Raw genomic sequence first — 18,784 nt, 5'->3', positions numbered from 1 at the left:
TTTATACACTGTATGCATGTTACATGATGGCCCCAACTGTATGATAGTGGCCAGGAAGGCAACCCAGACATATTTAGCAGGGTATTTAGCAGTCTATCATAAGACTTGCCAAGGCTATGGCATGGCTGGTCAGAAAAGATGAGACTCAATTTATATTAGCACAAAGTATACTTTATACAAAGTATGAAGGCTCAAAAATTTTTTTAAAGGCAAAAATCTGAGAAAATGTATTACTAAGTTTTTATGTTGAAAGCTAATAGCTAGCACCTTAAATGTACAGGACTTGTTGGCAGGTCCAGACTTTGTTTTATATTCTTTGCTCTCGTAACAACGAAACAATTAACTATTAGCTTCACTGTAGAATAATAAGATATGACTTTAAGGAGTTAACAATCCTTAACATGCTTTAAACATTTTAGTGAACCAAATAATTTAATACTTGCACATTCGCTGTAGTTTTACATATTGAAAGTAGGTACAGTGATTTACTGCAAACCGTGAAATTGGCTTATCATACTATGAATTTTCTATTTCACACCCCAGATGAAAAAGTAAAACAAACAAAGGGAGAAAAGGAGACAAAAATAAATTTATTCATAAATTTAAAATTATTTACATAAATGTACAGACAGAAAAAATCTAACTAGTTTTAAGTCATTTATACTGCATGCACAATTATTAGGCAAGTCATTATTATGATCTGATCATTATCTCTATGCATATTATCCAACTCTTAACCAAATAAACCTGAATGCCAAGTGGGTATAATTATTTACAGGTGATGTTTAATTGTTTAATGGGGGATGGTGTGGCTTAAAGTGATTAACACCCTCTATAAGATGTGCATAATTATTAGGTAGCTTCACTACCCCAGGAAAATAGGCCAAAAAAGAGATTTAACTGAGACTGAAAAGTCAAAAATTGTAAAATGCCTATAAGAGGGATGCAGCATATAGGAATATTGTAACCATAAAATGTTAACCACAAAATGTATACTCATATTTGATAATATTTAATCAATGTTATAGATGTATGGAACTGGTATAGTGCACAAGGTGACACGGAGGCCTGAAAGTGATCTATATGACCTTACATAGGCATTGGTATCCTGCTAAGTGGGGAGAGCAGGAACAAACTGTAAATTTAAGTGAGTAAGGCTTCCTTAAACAATAAGATAAGCATATATGGGAATGTTGAGTCTTGTGAAAAACAGGGTGTGGAAGTTTTTTTTTTCATGTAAATGTATATACTGTAAGAATGTCCTTCTGAAGAATTGAGTAGCTTTCTCTGCAGAGAACTGCTCGGCTTGATTCTTGAAAGAATAAAGTCTATTGGCCTCAACACCCCTGCTCTCCAGAGTGATCTTTGATCTTCATTACTTGCTACGACAAGCACACTGCAGATTGCAAAATTATTGAGGCATGACCACAGGACAATCATATGCTTCGTTATGAATACTCAGCATGGTCACAAAAAAACGCGTGGAGAAGAAAAGGCGCAAGTTATCTGCAAAAGACTTAAGAAGAATAAAACATGAGGTTACCAGGAACCCGTTAACCTCCTGTGCCACCATATTTCAGAACTGCAACCTTCCAGGAGTGTCCAGAAGTACAAAATGTCAAGTGCTCAGAGACATGGCTAAGGTAAGGTAGGCTGAAACATGAGCGCCACTAAATAAGACTTACATGCTGAAGTGTCATGACTGGGCCAAGAAATACCTGAAGACAGATTTCTCAAAAGTTTTATGGACAGATGAATTGAGATTGACTCTAGATGGACCAGAGGGGTGGGCCCATGGGTAGATCACTAAATTCAAATTCAAATTCAAAAGCTTTATTGTCTATCCCAAATAGGGTAGAAAATTGTCTTTAAACAAAAGGCTCAACACACAAACAATACAAATAATCATCACAACAACACTTTACATTACACACATCACTTCACAACTATAATAATACATAAAAAATTCATTTTAAGATCCTATTTAAAATACCAATCGCAGTTGGGATAAAGGTCTTCTTATACTTGGCCCTTTTTACTAAAGGCACTTTATACCGTCTACCAGAGGGAAGTAACTGGAAAGAACTATACAGGGGATGAGAAGAGTCTCCCACAATAACAGAGGCCTTCCTTTTTAATGCCACAGTAAAGAGATCCGTGAGAGGTGTTTGTCTCTCACCAATTATTGGGCACAGAGTAGAAGTTCGAGCAGGGCATCAGCAAGATGGAGGAGGGGTACTGCTGTGGGCTGGTAATGATGAGCTAGTTGGACCTTTTTTGGTTGAACATGGAGTGAAAATCAACTCCCAAACCTACTGTCAGTTTCTAGAAGACATTTCTTCAAGCAGTGGTAAAGGAAGAAGTCAGCAACATTCAAGAAGGCCATGTTCTTTATGTAGGACAATGCTCCATTGCATACATCAAGGTACAATACTACTTGGCTAGCCAGCAAAGGCAACAAAGTTGACAGAATGATGACCTGGCCCCTTTCCTCACCTGACTTAAATCCTATTGAGAACTTCTGGGCCACTCTCAAGTGTTTAGATTTAAAGTGAGGGAAGACAACTCACCTCTTTGAACAGCATTTGGGAGGCTGTGGTGGCTGCCTCAGATAAAATTGATCATTAGCAGATCAAGAAACTGACAGATGCAATAGATGGAAGGCTCATGGCAGTTATTGAAAAGAATGGTGGCTATATTCAACATTGAATAGTATTGAAGGGCCAAAACTGTTTTTTTTACTAATTGTTATATATTAATTTTTGTTACTTACTTGTTAAATTGATTATACTTTAAGTTTGAAGAATAAACAAGTAAGTGAAAAAATTATTTGAAATTTAGTTGCCTAATAATTGTGCACACCTATAGTTGCCTAATAAGCGTACACGCTAATAATTTCCTCAGAGAAACAAATCTCATTTTTTCATTGTTTAACATTATATTTTGATGTGAAATAAACATTTCGGATCAACTGATACCACTGTATTTGTTCACCAATAAAATTAAGCTGAGAAATACCATTTGTCTAATATAGAATTTCTATCTCAAAGAAGAATTCCTCAAAGCATTGGGTATTAAACAATACAGTAAATTTACATTAATACAAATGCATCTAGTTATTAGCTGTTGGATGAAGCAACTGTGCTGGACAATTTTTTTAAACAGCTTAATATAACACAAATAAATATCTTCTGGTCTGAAAATTGAGAGGAGGACCATGCAAACCTTTTTTTTATCAAATGGGAAAGTATAACTTTGTTACTGTCAGATCTTCATCCTCTTAAATTCCTTATTGTTTGCAGTTCGCTCTGACATTCATGTAGACTTTATCAGCTGTGAAAGCATGCATATACATGTTAATGTCACTACAAATAGATAACATATGGTACTGGGTAAAATGGCCATTAGAAGAAGCAATTTTCATGATTTACCTTTTTCCTTCTTGATTCTACGCTTACTAGCACAGTAATATGTAGCAGCGACAATCAGTATTGTAAGTGTGATGTCACCAAGAACCACGCCTGCCAGTGTACCTGGAGCTATCCGATAGCATGAACCCCCTTCAGGAAAAAGGATAAAAACATCACCTTTTCTATTAAATTTGCAGCACTGCAATATAAAGTGTGTAAAACGAACAGAAAACATAATGCTTACCTGTCTCTTCTGCATTGATCATGGCTTAGGACAGACAGGAGAGAAAGAATGTGAAAGATAAAACAAATAAAGAGATTCAGATATAAATAACATCAGTCAAAAATTGCTGGAAAAAAAACTGAATTTGATGAAAATTTCTTAGTCACTACTAGGATTAGTTTCTTAGTATTCAGTACCAGGTTTAGTTTTTGAGTAGTGAGTACTAGGATTAGTTTCTTAGTAGTTACTGCTATAGTTAGTTTCTTAGTAGTCAGTACAATTACTTTCTTAGTAGCTAGTACTAGCATTAGATTCTTAGCAATCAGTACTTGGATTACTTTTTTAGGGGTCAGTACTAGGGTTAGATTCTTAGTAGTAAAGTTAGATTTCCAAGGCACTGGACTTGACAAAGCAATGAGAAATCCACTACCACTGACTAGTAACTTTTGACTAATAGAAGATTTTTATCCACCTACACGTGTATATGTATTCATATTGTCCAGTCTTGAAGTATCCAGGGTTAGACACATACGTTACTATAATAATCAACACAACCTGAAATAAAATAGGTTACTGAACTGCTTTTAAAGATGAAAAATGTAGTAGCAGTTAACAGGAAATCAACACTCACAGATGACAAAATTGGCTCAAAAAAGAGCAGCACTGTTTTTAATGGGTTCGAATTTTCTGTACTGTAGGTTGGGACTACAGAAGCACACTGACATAAAGTTTATAAGAGTTGACACAAATCTAAATGGGTTTAAACAAACACCACATGTTCATAAACAACCTCTCCACACATGAAGTGGAATAAGTTACTCATACGCTTGCAAGGTGGAAGCACACAGTGTGTTACCACAGGAAATCAGTAAACCTAGCAAAAAGCAGCTATGGTGGTCTCACTTCATGTGTGAGCAAAAGACCTAGGTGTGAAAAAACCCACTGCACTTACCTAAGAAAAAAAGTAAAAGACACATAGGAAAGCCTTGGTTTGTCATTTCTTGTAAATGGTGTGTTGATTTGTTTTCACCTGCAAATAAGTAATAAACCAACAGTTTATAAAAACGGTCTCACCAACAAACTTCACGAGCAATAGCCTAATACCTATATGTCTGAGTCTGACTACCTTTGAGGTAAAAACATTAACACACTATGCACATGTACACGTACATGGAATCCTTTGCATTTGTTAAGAGATTTAGACATAAATTCTCATGAAGAGGGCTAAACTAGAAAATTTCCAGAGCAAACTAACAAAGAATCTAAAGTCACTCGTGTGTGTTTGACCCAAGATAAACCATGTTAAATTCAAATTTATTAAAAATGGTGGTCTTTAAATCACCCTAGTTAGTCACCTCTGAAAGAAACATCAGATAATTCACTGCCATTTGTACTAAATCAGCTCCTATACTGCATCATGCCTGTATCTCCATACTTCCTTAGAACTAAAGACATTTAGTTCAATATTTGCATTATTACTGTAAACACTAAAACCTCCTATAATATTTAATCTAGGCTAGGTTATGTATGTGTATAAAGTGAACTCAGGTAATCTGTGACAATGTTTTCTATATCTGATTGTTGATTAGAGCACTTAAGAATAACAGTTAGGATCACATCCAAATTCAACATGTTATGTCCGAACACTCCATGTATCTTACTTTGTTTACATAAAAGTCTTAAGTATGCTGTGAATCATACAGGCTGGTAGTGACAGTATGATGCTGTGGGGAATTCACAAGGTACACTGACCCCTGATACACATTAAAGGACGTTTGAACAGCCCCGCGTATCTGAACACCTTTCATCCCTTCAATATGCATCATTCATTCTGTAGAACCCATGTCCAGGCTAATTAATGCTGTTCTGAAAGTGAAAACACTTAAATTAGCTCAGTGTATTAGTTGGGGTTAGGCCAGAATGTACACGATAATGTCTTAGGCTTTTTCTTTTAGGTAAAAAGTAAAATTACATATCTAACAAAACCTTTTTTTGTATTTTCATTTGGATTAAAGTAAAAATTACAGTTTAATTAATTAATCAATATTTAAACTTTTTTCCTTAATTTTGGAGAATTTCACAAAATTCATACCACTGATGACTCCGGATTTCTACTATGTTTAGTCAACTACGACCACAAAGCATAAAAGTTACAGGAAAAAATATGCGTTCTGAGTCACAGTTTAAGTAACATTAATGTTGACTTGCTGTTTTTATGACAAAAAATAAACCCACTACAGGGAAGTATCCCTGAGCTCAGTATCACCTGCATTCACCCCTTTTTACTCTTATGAGAAGCTAATCATTACACATTGTATTGTTTCAATAAATGGTCCTGTATTACTATAATTTTGTCACCTCATCATTAGAAGAAGAAGGGTTTGTTCTGTTACTTACAAATAATGGCAGTATAATCAAGGCTGTGTTTATCTGCTCAAAGACTGCATGTTTGCTACTAAAATGTGCTCTGCTGAATAAAAGTTTCAAAGCCAAATACAATATTTCCACCAAAAAACTAGGTTTCTACCAAAATAAAACAGAATGCAAATCATTAGGCTATGTTATGCCAATATAAATGTAAAACTCCATCAGGCTGCCAGTGAAAATTAAATAAGGCTTACTGAAAAGAAGCTCACCTAAAGATCAGTCGGCAGGATGAGAAGCAGCAGTTCTCCTTTCCACTGAACACCACAAGGTTTTGTGGGCGGAGGCTGTTAATACATGGAACATAAGAATGTGCCTCTCTAATCATCAACAAACATCTTAAAATGGGGATTTCTGACTGTACTCGATTCAACAAGTTTTTCCTTTAAACTTGTACTGAATTCATACAGTGCATTCTGTTATTATGGGACTCTAAGATTTTTATATTTTTCTGTTAGATGGTTTGTGACAGATACATGGTGGTGAGCAGTTAATATAATTTTGTGTACTGTTTTTGGCAGTAATGTTTTCTGGAAAATGCTGGGGAGTGTGAACATGGGCTTTGACCATTATGATTCATCTCACTACATTAGTCATGCTCCTTTACCAGCTCTCTCACTGCCTGTTTTCAGTTCTCTAACGTTTTCTCTCTCTTCGCTTTCCTTACAATAAACTGTTTGGCTAGCTACACTTCCATTGTTTACCCAATAAATGGGCTTTAATATTTATTAAATTATATTCAAATGCACATATAATGGTAAGCAAAAGGTTACATGGTGGGGTACATTTACTATCAACTATATATGCATCAATATGTTTGGTAATATGCTACAAGTTAATAATATCCTGAAAATATATTGAATAATTTATTACATAAAATTCAGGGTATTTTCTGTATTTTGTGTTCTGACTACTGCCTTTTTGAAACATTGTCAGATAAGAAGCAGAGAACTGAATGCATGTGCAGGGTTTTTATTTGAAAATCACAGGGCAGTCAAAGTAGGTCAGGGCAAATCCACAATCTCTGTATGGTGAACTAGATACAAGTATTTATTCCATTCCATATTACTGGAATTCATCTTGTTTGCATTATGTCTAAAAAATGAACAGCCTAATGTATTGTAAAAAATGCAGTCACGTGTCAAAGTATATTAGGCAACAACAACAACAACAACAATAATAATAATAATAATAATAATAATAATAATAATAATAAATTTTAAAAGTAAAAGTTAGTCAGTGGCATAGCTTTAAAACCATTTTCCTTGCCACACACTGTCTTAGTTTTTCACCCCTGAAATGTAAATGTTCTAAAGTATCTAAATGTTCCATTTCACAGCTGTGGGCAAGGTTTTTGCAGTGCATGCATGGAGCACAACTGAATGAGCAAGTACGCTACAATTTTTTTTCCAGCACTCTACAAAGTTCAAAATGAACCAGAGGAAAAACAGCTTATGTTACCTAAATTGTGTTCAGTGTGAAAAAACATAGTCCTATAATATGTACCTACTTGTGGTTAAATAAACATGATTGAAGCATTACATGAAAACTGAAATTACATGAATATTGACAACATGGGCGCTTACACCAAAACTTCTTACTGAAATTATATAAAAAACAAGCTTCAATGGCCTAACCTGTCTTTTGTGTGTCCAGTGTGTCCTGATTGCCATGTGTTTGCAAAGATCAGCCTTTGCGAAACTAGAATTGGATGGAAATCACTCTCCTTCTTCTGAACTGGGAAGTACATTAAGAAGAAACCCTTGTTCCGAAACGTGGGTTCTATTTCCAAAAGCAGAGGGATAGAGCTTGGGAGCTGATGGCAAAATTGAAGTTTGTACTCCTATGATAGTCATCAGAAGAAGTCACCGGTATGATCTAGTTACTGCCCCACGAGCAATGTGAAGGGTCCGCTGGCAGCCCCCCATCCTCCACGGACAGGCTCCTGTATCAAAAATTGGTGAAAAAGTTTAATGCTGGCTAGGACCAAAAGGTGTCAGAACACACAGTGCATCGCTACATATGGGGCTGCATAACTGTCGACCAGTCAGAGTGCCCATGCTGACCTCTGTCCACTGCTGAAAGTGCCTACAATGGCCAGGTGAGCATCAGAACTGGACCAGGAAGCAATGGAAGAAGGTGGCCTGGTCTGATGAATCATGTTTTCTTTTACATCATGTGGATGGCCAGGTGCATGTGGATTGCTTAACTAGGGGAGAGATGGCACCATGATGCACTATGGGAAGAAGGCAAGCAGACAGTGTGATGCTTTAGGCAATGTTCTACTGGGAAACCATTTTCCTTGCCACACACTGGCTTAAAGTTTTCACCCCTGAAATGTTGGGTCCTGGCATTCATGTGGATATCACTTTGACACGTACCACCTACCTAAACATTGTTGCAGACCAAGTACACCCCTTCATGGTAATGGTATTCCGTAATGGCAGTGGTCACTTACAGCAGGAAAATGGACCCTGCCAGACTGCAAAAATATTTCAGGAATGGTTTGAGGAAATTGACAAAGAGTTGGAGGTGTTGATTTGGCCTCCAAATTGCCCAGATCTCAATCCAGTCAAGCACCTATGGGATGTGCTGGACAAACAGGTCCGATCCATGGAGGCCGCACCTTGCAACTTACAGGACTTAAAGGAACTGCTGCTAACGTCTTGGGGCCAGATACCACAGCACACCTTCAGAGGTCTTGTGGAGTCCATGCCTTGACGTGTCAGAGCTGTTTTGGTGGCACAAAGGGGACCTACACAATATTAGGCAGGTGGTTTTAATGTTATGACTGATGGACTTATGTGGGTGCCCAGCCAATGAGCCAGGCTGTAGCAATTTGAGGGTGCCATATGGCTGTTCCATTTGGCTCTGCTGGTTTTTTAGTTAAAGAAATCAGTGCTCTTCTCTCTGAGGCTTCTCTGGGCATGAGCACAAACAACAACCAAGGTAGGTTTCACAGGGCTGAGTTGCATGTTTAGCATCGATTGGTGGAGGGCCACCCTGTATCCTTGCCTAGCTGCCCCACTATCAAGAGCAAGTTTTCAATCATCTCTGTCAAAAAAGGGTCAGTAGCTGCAGATTGGGGTAATTGTTCCACTGCAAGCAGCAGAATGGCTAACGAAATGCCTGTACGCACGATGGGAGAGACAGGGTTGTAAGAACTCACTAGAATGTCATCAGTGCATCTGTATTCAGTGCTTCGGCAACAGACATTGAGATACGATACAAGGAGATGATGGGAGCCTACTGCTAGCTTTGGAGGACAGAGTACCCATAGCTCTGACTGCACATTAGGTCCGACATGTACAACAGTATATAACCATATCACAACATTATCTGCATCAAATACTACATTATATGGTCATTTTGTGAATTTCTCTCAAAATTGTCTTGTCTAAATAGTGTGAAGCCTATTCAGTATGAGAGCTGCTATACACTCACCATCCACTTTATAAGGAACACCTCTACATCTGCTCTTTTATTTTGACTTTGCCGTGGCATGGTTGCTGCAGACAGAAAAGCTGAATTGAAGTATTTCAGAAACTGCTGATCTCCTGGAACTTTCATACCAGTCTCTAGAGTTTACGCAGAATGGAGAGAAAAACATATGCGGTGAGCAGCAGTGCTGTGGGCGGAAAGGCCTTGTTGATGACATCGGGCACTAAAGCTCAATTTGAAAGACAACGACTGGGTAAACTCCATATTCACAGCTTATTGGTGTTTTGGAATGGTCTTCACAAAGCTGGATAACATGTTAACAAGTAACTGGTTCACAATAAGACATTCGTAAAGTACACTATATGGCCAAAAGTTTGTGGACACATGACCATACACTCACATATGCTTTTGGTTCCCCCTTTGCTGTTATAATAACCTCCACTCTTCTGGGAAGGCTTTCCACTAGATTTTGGAGTGGGGATTTGCCCATTCAGCCACAAGAGCATTAGTGAAGTCAGGTGCTGATGTCGGGCGAGGAGGCCTGGTGAACAGTAGGCATTTCAATTAATCCCGAAGGTTTTCAGTGGGGTTGAGATCAGGGCTCTGTGCAGGACACTCGAGTTCTTCCACTCCAACCTTTGCAAACAATGTCTTCATGGAGCTCGCTTTGTGCACAGGGGCGCTGTCATGCTGGAACAGGTTTGGGCCCGTTAGTTCCAGTGAAGGGAAATCATAATGCTACAGTATACAAAGACATTCTATACAGTTCTATGCTTTCAACTTTGTGGCAACAGTTTGAGGAAAACCCCTTATGAGTAAGAAGTTCAGGTGTCCACATGCTTTTGGCCATATAGTGTACATGCAAAAAAATAAATAAATAAAATAAAAAAATTTAAGGCAAAACTAGAACATCTGATTGCATTTTTATTCCCGCTCCCAAAAAGTAACTCAAATCAACTAAAACCATACGTCCATCATGAACTCCAGTTTTACTTGTTATATTAAAAACAAGTTTTTTTAAAAAAAAGGTTTAAAAGAAAATAGAACATAAAATCAGTTCAGCTTGATTTGAACCTGAAGATAATTATCTATTAAAAGCAATGTATGGTATCTATTAAATGCAATGTCCTGATCTTCATACACAGCAGACAAAACAAAACATATCAGCAACATTAAGTAAAATAGTACTCATTTGTGCAAATTATCTGCATAATCAGTAAACAATTTTGTAATATTCAGTGTTTCATTCATATGAATACACATAGCCAGTCTATTATTGTTTTCCCTAATAATGTTGGATTCAATAGGATGACTTCCTGTGTTTTAAATTATAAGGAAGAGAAAAAGGAAGGAAGGTAGGATGACTCTGAAAGCTTTTCAGAGTCGTCTATTTTTTATAAACGTTCTTACAGTGAAATTAAGCTGTACCATTCATTCAAGTTTACAAAATCCAGGACCTAGGAAGTAGAGAGGACAGAAGAGACTGAATGCTTCATAGTATGTTGGACCAAGTCTTTTCCCGAAATCATTCTTCCACAAATGTCACACTGCACTATATCAGATTCATCACCTAACATCAACTGTGCTCTATCCAGACCCAAGTCTTCCTCCTCAGGGAGTTTGTGTGATTTTTGTACATTGTTCTTAGACGATAACTCATCCAAGTTTAAGGAGAACTCAGATAATGAATGAATCGATGATTCTGGGATTCGATCCTCTTTAGGCTGTCTTTTACGTGGTGAACTGTCAAGCATCACTGCTGAAGAATCAAAGTCAGGACAACGAGGCTGCATTGTCACAGCACTAAGACTATCTCTCTCTATGTTTGTTGTTAATTGGACATCTCTTGTCTTTTCAAGTGAGGGGTTACTTTTTTCCAGCCTCGACCGTCTCAGCTTTTCATCATCTGCTTTCATCTCTGCATTGTCTGATGCTGCAGTGGTCAAGTTGGGTAGACTTTCCTTCCTCTTATCGCCACAAACATTATTCTTCATCATATGCAAGACTTGTAGGATCTCTAAGTTTGACAAAACTTTCTTTTTCTGCTCATTCTTTGCATTCAACTGTGGAATGTGCAATATCGGCTTCAATCTGATGTCAGCCACTTGTTCATTTTCCTTTTTCATTGTGTATATTTTAGTTACTGAACCAGATGTGCGTGGAATTTCTAATAGTGTCCATCCTGTTTTTCCATTTTTCACAGATTCTGATGTCGAAGGCAAAAGAATGTTTGAGCCAGGCACATGGCTAGCCATGTCTTTTAACAGTACTGTTTTGTCAGACTCTTTATGTACAGAACTGTTATTAGAGGGTAATAGAATGTGAATGACCTGTGGAGCCGACAGGGATTTCTTTGAGACTTCGGAATTAAGCTTCTGGATGCTATCGGATGCAGACGTAGAGGGTGCAGGCAAAAGCATAACCACTGGTATAGGAGAAAGAGGCTCTTTATTTAGAGTGACTGTAGTCAGACCTTCAGCAGGTTTTGTTTGGCCACTTACTATGGCAGTTGGATGCAGGTGCACAAACTGTGGTACAGTTTGAATTTCCTTGCTTTTAGGAGTGGTGACAGCTTCCTTCTTCTTTGAATTTGGCTTTTGCTTCTTTGTGGCAATCTGTAAAAACATTGTTATAAATGTCTGTTTAGTTTTGAGAGCATTTTATCAATAAACAGACAGCATGTAAAAGGTTACACAACACATTTGGGATCAGAAATAAAATTAATGTTCCCCATTACATTCTTTCAAAATCTGCACATATAGCTATATAGTTGCTCGTATTATTTTGATGCAGTGTGGCCAAAGATATTTCCATGGCTGGAATTCAGCACTTTGCTCCCATCTGTAAGCTTTGTACGGCCCTTGGAAATGGAAGCAATTGGTTGATCGCTGCTTGTTTTTCTTTCTCTGACATTTCTTCTTTTGATCTTTTTAAAGTTAACACCATCATTTACATATTAGGGTTCCTTCCATTCAGATCTCAACATGGGGTCTTGGCTGGCAAGCTGCCGTTTCTTGGTGGTAGTACTAATCAAGAGTATACTGTTCACCAAGTTCTCACTCAGCAGCAGTGCTAATTGCTGAGAAAACCACATTGTACTTTTTGATGGCAGGCACATTGGGCCTTATTCATCAAAGATGGATATAGTCAAAACTGATCACGAAATACACGTATGCAAATTCCATGACAGTTTCCTTATTTATTAATTTCATCTTTATCTGTATAATCAAAATCCCCTCTGATTGGAGTGTGTGTACATTTGAGAGTAATATTTTATGTAAATAATAAAAACCAATATCATAATTAGAATAATTATTGCGTGCAGTACCTCATACTAAAATGTAAACATAAATTTGTAATTTGTAAATGTGAATATGCAGATGAGGGTCAGCCTTAGCAGCTCGTCATTCAGTGGAGATGGACTATAGCGTCCTGACCTGGACACAGAGTATTGGACAGGTCTTTTCACCTCTAAAACATGGCAGATGTGATTTCATTCATTGTGCTTCTATTAATTTCTCTCACTGTATTGTTTATATAAAATAAATATATTAAATTAAAGATTTAACACCTGAGACTGCATCACAATAAGTGAATTCCATATTAATGTGCCCAGAAAAAAAAAACAAACAAACAAACTTTAAACTAATGACTAGTGGACACTACATGATTTTAAAAATCTCAGAAATGCTGTGCTGCTCACACTACATGACTTTTTTTTACTTTGTCTGTTGTTTTGTGGATGTAGCAGTGTGCTTGCATTAGATCCCAAGTGAAACATGACTGATCCCCAAATACTGCTTTCTCATGAAAAATAAACATCATCTGTCTATCTGTCTATTGTCCATCATCTGCACTGTTATTACAAAAACAAGAAAAAACAGAAATAAAGGAACAATGTGAATGAAGGATTGTTGGCAAGATGTGGGCAGCATGGTCTGTCTGTTCTGCAAAGAGAATTGGAGGTATAGTAAAAAGATTGATGTCTGATGTTAACTGAAGTTCTTCACCTGTATCTGCAGGATTTTATGCATTGTTCTGCTGTCACATGATTAGCTAATTCAAATATTTAAAAAAATGTACTTAAAACATTAAAAATATAATACATAACCTATTTAAAGAACATAACACAAATAAAATTGTAGAAAAATGATAAATATAATTACAATAAATATTATAATAATATAAAACAATCATATTACAAACCAATTAATTACAAAAATATTAACTGCGTATTATACAGTTAATAGCATATAAGGAAAAATATAATAAATGTAATTACCTCTGCTGGATTCACAAGCCCACAGGTTTTAAGGTGGCTGTCATAAGCCTGTTGATGACAGAAGCCCAGGCCGCATTCTTTGCAGAGGCATGGCCGCGTAGCCGCATGACCACCCATGTGCGACATGAGCATAATGGATGAGCGGAAACCCATCCCGCACTCCGAGCACCTCATGACCCTCTGATGCATCCCAGCATGCTTCTTTAATTCCTCTGAACTGTCGAAGACTTGCCCACACTCCATACATCGGATGTCGTTTGTCTTTGTGCTAAGGGCTGTCTGATGACCCCAGCAACCTGTGTCCTTCTTGTGCTTCAGGAAGTCCTCTTGACTCTTGAAGACGACGAGACATGCCACGCATTGCAGCTGCTCTGGTTTACACTCGTGCTTCATGTAATGAGATGATAAACGGAAATGGCGTTTGCAACGAATGCAGGTGTAGGGCAAAAGGCCCAGGTGATGAAAGCTGTGGCGCAGGAGGACGGCTTTTGTAGAGAATGCCAGGCCACAGTCAGTGCAGAGGAATACACCTTTATTGTGTCGCTTGAGGTGGTAGAGCATAGAGCTGCGATGGCGGAAGCTGCGTTCACATTTGGGGCATGGGTAGCGTTTTGTGCGCCGCTTGTGAGTTTGCACGTGCTTCTTGCACTCTGCCATGCTGGTGAAAATGCGCTTGCAGAGATCACACTGATAGAACTTGTCCTCAAAATGGTTTGTGTCCAGATGCTGCTGCAGGTCCTCCGGTGCTGTAAATTGGGCTGTACAAATGATGCACTGGATAGTGGATGCTTGTGCATGGGAGCGCAGGTGCTTACGATAGTTCACTAAGTGGCAGAACTGCTTGCCACATTCAGCACATCGGTACAGACGCACACCATTATGTATGTGCAAATGTTCATGTAGGAGGAACGTTGTAGAAAATGTGAGGCTGCACATCTGGCAACGATGCTCTTCTGGACCATTTGTGTCTGTGGAGACATAATAGCAACTGTTTATTTTTTCCATTTGAGAAGATGTACAATAAGGTTTGACTCTGAGTTACTAACAAAATCAGTAAATACTCAGACAGTAATGTTTCCCAAGCAAGACGTATGAGATCATTTGAGTTGTTCCAGCTCAGGCTTGTATTCTCTGCTTTCCATTTCAGACAGCTGGTCCAATCAACTAATGCATCCAAATGGCAAAACCAAATAGCGTAGCCTAACAATTTGTTTCCCAACTCTGTCTCTTTGTGTATTCTAAATAATTTTGTTATGGGAGAGGAGGGTTTTTTTGTGCATTAATGTCAGTATGTCTTATCACATATATTTTACAGCATAAACTCAAATTGTATTTCATTCACAGCATGTATTGTCTCACAAATCCGTATAAAAAATGAATATCAATCCTATCAAGCCTATCGTTACAATCCTGTTACTGCAGGATTTTGTGATGTAAAAAAAATGAACCAAGATGATTAATGTTAGACCTTCTGCCTTTAAGTAACAGCAGAAACAAAAAAATTACAATAACATGGCTGCATAAGTGTGCACACCACGTAACTAATACTTAAAGCACATTTCGCATGTAATATAGCACTCAGTCTTTTTGGGTAAGAGTCTACCAAATCAGCACATCTTCATTTGGCAATTTTATTCCACTCTTCCTTGCAAAAATACTCCAGATCTCTCAAATTGCGAGGGGATTTCCTGTGCACAATCCTCTTCAAGTCATATCACAGGTTTTTGACAGGATTTAGATCTGGGCTCTAACTGGGCTATTCCAAAACACTGATCCCTCTATCTTGAGTAGAGCAGGTATGGTGTTCTTTGGGTGATAAGTAGTCTTGTTTTTGTGCCAAAGATGCCCAAAAAGTTCTACCTTGGTTTCATCAGACAGCCTTGTTGCCTTAGATCTCTTGGTAGCCTCCCTGTTTTTCGTCTTGTCCTTTTGTCAAATTCTGAGGGATGTCCTGTTCTTGGTGATGTCACTGTGGTGCTCCATTTTCTCCACTTGTTGACGATGGCCTTCACAGTGTTCCATGGTACATCTAATGTTTTGGAAATTCTTTTGTACCCCTTTCCTGACTGATATGTTTGGACAATGAGACAATGCTTTGTAAGCTCTTTGCAGACCGTGGCTTCAGCAGTCGGATGAAACCAAGAAGATGAAAAGAATCCTACAAAAACTTTATTTGGGGTTAATCAGAATCACTTCACTGATGTCAGGTGTATGATAATTACTTTTGGGCTTGAGTTTGAAAATGATTGGTTAATTTTGAGCACAATCACATGCCCCATTATAAAAGGGTGTGCATGCTTGTGCAATAAGGTTATTGTGAGCTCCCCCCCAAAAAACATTTCTATTTGTATTCAATTGAATGTTGTCGGTTGCTGTATAACATTAAAGGTAGAAAAAGATCTAACATGCTTCATCTTAGTTTCATTTTTTTTACACCACAAAAACCTGCAATTTTAGCAGAGGTGTGTAGACTTTTTATATCCACTGAGGGTATAGTACACCTTACTTGGTAATGGAACAAATACTCACTTAGTAGTGGTACAAACTCATGTGATGGAAATTACCTAGTCCTTCGAAAGAGCCATTAATAAAAGGTACAATGCTCAACTGACAGTACTGAGAATACTTATTCCACAGCACTGTTGAATTCTCATTCTGACTGGGCAGATGATGATTCATTTTCTGTAATAGCATGCTCCATCATGTTTTATTTCTTACATATAAAAGTATTCAGAGATTCAGCCTTATGATCAAATAAGTACTCACAATTTTAAAACCATTCAAATTAGGGCTACCTAATTGTCTAAAGTACTTCATAATGTAATATACTGGGTGTCTATGCAGTATAGCTCTAGAATTCTTAGGTATAACTGCACTACTTCTAAGATGATAACAAAGACTATTTACATCGTATGTTCAAACGCTGTCTATTTTTACACACTCACTCACCTGAAGACAAAACATCATCACCTTCCTCATCTTCCATCAAGTCATCATCATCATCTTCTTCTTCTTCCTCCTCAATTTCTTCTTCCCCAGAAACGTCAACATCACTCATCAGCTTCCTCTCAGCTCCTCGTTCTCTGAGTTTGTCTTTTTTCCTCTGATCTTTGTGTAATTTTTTCTTTTTATCCTCTTTAAGCTGCTCATCGGCCTTTTCATCGTACCATGGACATTTCCTTTTTATTTCTCCCACATGTCCACTTCCTTTTTCACAAACACTCTTGCTGCTTTCACCTGTACTAGTCTCTGTGGAGTCTCCATGAACTAAACTGGCATTAACCAGAGAGCCATTATCACTGGGAAAGGAGTCTGGACAGACAACAGGAGTGATCTGACCTACAGCTGTTTCCTCATCAGCGAGGACTTCCACTGGCATGGGACACACTGACGACGCTGTTGTTGATGAAGATGATGAAGATGCATATTCCAGGTCTGAAGTCTGGTGTGTCTCCTTTTGCTTTAAAACCTGAAAATCCCAGCTTGAAAAGCCCAACTCTGTTAGCTGGATGTCAATAGTTAGCTCTGAAGACATGTCTGCCTGTGAGAGGAGAGGAGCACAAGAGCTTACACTTTTCTTTCTGCATGCGCTTCTTTACAGTGTGAAAAGGATTAGTGAATGTGGTCGTTTGCTGTAGTCACTAGAACAGGCTGGTGTAGCTGAAAGCAGCTAGCTAACCTTGCTACTCAACACGCGCCTCTCACTTTTCCGCTTTCAATTTCACAGACGATTCATCCAGAAGCTGACATTTACCTTCACAAGGTGAAGAACTGCTTCCAAGTTCACCAAAAAAAACCACAACACAACCTGTTCCACAGGATAAAAACGTTAAGTATTTGTGTGTGGTCGTTGTTCTTCTTCTTCTTCGTTGGTGTTTTTGGCGTTTGGGAGACCAGGTTAAAGTGCAGCACCGCCACCTACTGAACTGGAGTGTGGAGGAATACCACACAAACTCTAGTTCTGCCGTAAACACAAGCAATATTATTTCAAGTGGGGTTGGCATGTGTTTTTACTGTCACATTTTTGTAGACCTTTTCCAACTCGAAAATATCCTGTAACTATTCAGTGCACTGGAATAACAGACTGATATATTGGTCGACTTTTGCCTCAGTCAGCTCCACTCAGTGAATCTGTCACAGCACTGGGTCAGCTGGGGCTCAGGAATGCGCAGGCAGGCCCAGGAATATTTGTACAATGACAAAGTTATTGTTATTTTAGCTGTCTACCAAAGTATACAGGAGTTGTAATTAAATAATGAATATGAGCTCAAAGTACAGACTTTCAGCTTTAATTTGAGGTTACTTACATCGAAATCGAGTGAACGTGTAGGAATTACAGCACGTTTTTATATGTAAAAAGTAACTTAACCAGATGTGTGTTACTCCCTCAATATTTCACTTAAATGTAAGCAGATGAAAGGTTGATTTCAAATGTGGCATTTGGAGTCTGTTGCTGTTAACTCTCAATATGAAGTCCAAACAGCTGCCACTGCCCGTGGAGCAAGCCATCATATAGATATAGCAGAAACATTAGCTGTGGCCAGATCAACTATTTGGTCCATTCTTAAAAAGAAAGAATGCATTGGTGAGCTCATGAACATCAAAAGGCCCGGAAGACCACAGAAAACAACTGTGGCATATGATAGAAGAATTCTTTTCCTGGTAAAGAAACCCCTTCACAACTGCTGGCCAGATCAAGAACACCCTCCAGGAGGCAGGCATATCAAAGTCAGCAATCAAATACAGAGGGTCTACCACAACAAGTAGTTGAAATTAAATAATGAATATGAGCTCAAAGTGCAGACTTTCAGCTTTTATTTGAGGGTATGTACATTCAAATCGGGTGAACGGTGTAGGAATTAAAGCACTTTTTATGTGCGCCCACCTACAAATAGTCATTTTTAATACTTTGTTGCAAATCCTTTGAGTCAATGATTGCCTGAAGTATAAATGTCATAACTGCCATAAATATTATTATTTAATTTAAACTTCAATATACTGTGG

The 18,784-nt window shown here is 38.1% G+C and overlaps 2 protein-coding genes across 9 annotated transcripts; both read right to left on the bottom strand.

Annotated features, from left to right (window-relative positions):
- Window positions 1-569: 569 nt before the first annotated feature.
- hcst (hematopoietic cell signal transducer) lies at window positions 570-6,470 on the bottom strand. Of its 3 annotated transcripts, none has more exons than XM_026914461.3 (5): window positions 6,270-6,470; window positions 4,586-4,663; window positions 3,655-3,678; window positions 3,432-3,560; window positions 570-3,333 (listed from the first exon to the last, which is right to left on the bottom strand). In XM_026914461.3, exons 2-5 carry the CDS (start codon window positions 4,629-4,631, stop codon window positions 3,290-3,292), a joined length of 243 nt encoding a protein of 80 aa, XP_026770262.1. In that variant the 5' UTR covers window positions 4,632-4,663; window positions 6,270-6,470; the 3' UTR covers window positions 570-3,289. The 3 variants fall into 3 exon arrangements, with proteins under 3 accessions (XP_026770262.1, XP_026770263.1, XP_053088202.1); XM_026914462.3 differs by lacking the exon at window positions 6,270-6,470 and adding an exon at window positions 6,031-6,263; XM_053232227.1 differs by lacking the exons at window positions 4,586-4,663; window positions 6,270-6,470 and adding an exon at window positions 4,110-4,576.
- Window positions 6,471-7,573: 1,103 nt separating this feature from the next.
- Window positions 7,574-18,194, bottom strand: wu:fe05a04 (zinc finger protein 883). Of its 6 annotated transcripts, none has more exons than XR_008301372.1 (4): window positions 16,730-18,190; window positions 13,781-14,748; window positions 9,502-12,113; window positions 7,574-8,002 (listed from the first exon to the last, which is right to left on the bottom strand). XR_008301372.1 is itself a non-coding variant. In XM_026913312.3 (4 exons), the coding sequence occupies exons 2-4, from the start codon at window positions 17,313-17,315 to the stop codon at window positions 10,956-10,958; spliced, it is 2,712 nt and encodes a 903-aa protein (XP_026769113.3). In that variant the 5' UTR covers window positions 17,316-17,321; window positions 17,535-18,190; the 3' UTR covers window positions 7,574-10,955. The 6 variants fall into 6 exon arrangements, 5 of the variants coding, with proteins under 5 accessions (XP_026769113.3, XP_026769114.3, XP_034158995.2 ...); XM_026913312.3 differs by having other exon boundaries at window positions 7,574-12,113; window positions 16,730-17,321; window positions 17,535-18,190; XM_026913313.3 differs by having other exon boundaries at window positions 7,574-12,113; window positions 16,751-18,192.
- Window positions 18,195-18,784: the final 590 nt, after the last annotated feature.

Source organism: Pangasianodon hypophthalmus, chromosome 1 (assembly GCF_027358585.1).
Source record: "Pangasianodon hypophthalmus isolate fPanHyp1 chromosome 1, fPanHyp1.pri, whole genome shotgun sequence".
NCBI lineage: Eukaryota > Metazoa > Chordata > Actinopteri > Siluriformes > Pangasiidae > Pangasianodon > Pangasianodon hypophthalmus.
Note: the sequence above shows the minus strand (reverse complement) of the source record. Positions and strands in the feature narration are given on the sequence as shown.

Coding starts and splice junctions, on each gene's coding strand:
- wu:fe05a04 (XM_026913311.3), bottom strand. CDS start 17,315: ATGTCTTCAGAGCTAACTATTGACATCCAGCTAACAGAGTTGGGCTTT. Junction 14,749..16,729: donor TGATGATGTTTTGTCTTCAG/GTGAGTGAGTGT, acceptor ATGTCTCCACAG/ACACAAATGGTCCAGAAGAG. Junction 12,114..13,780: donor GGCTTGTGAATCCAGCAGAG/GTAATTACATTT, acceptor ATGTTTTTACAG/ATTGCCACAAAGAAGCAAAA.
- hcst (XM_026914461.3), bottom strand. CDS start 4,631: ATGACAAACCAAGGCTTTCCTATGTGTCTTTTACTTTTTTTCTTAG. Junction 3,679..4,585: donor TCTTTTACTTTTTTTCTTAG/GTAAGTGCAGTG, acceptor GTCTGTCCTAAG/CCATGATCAATGCAGAAGAG. Junction 3,561..3,654: donor GATCAATGCAGAAGAGACAG/GTAAGCATTATG, acceptor TTTTTCCTGAAG/GGGGTTCATGCTATCGGATA.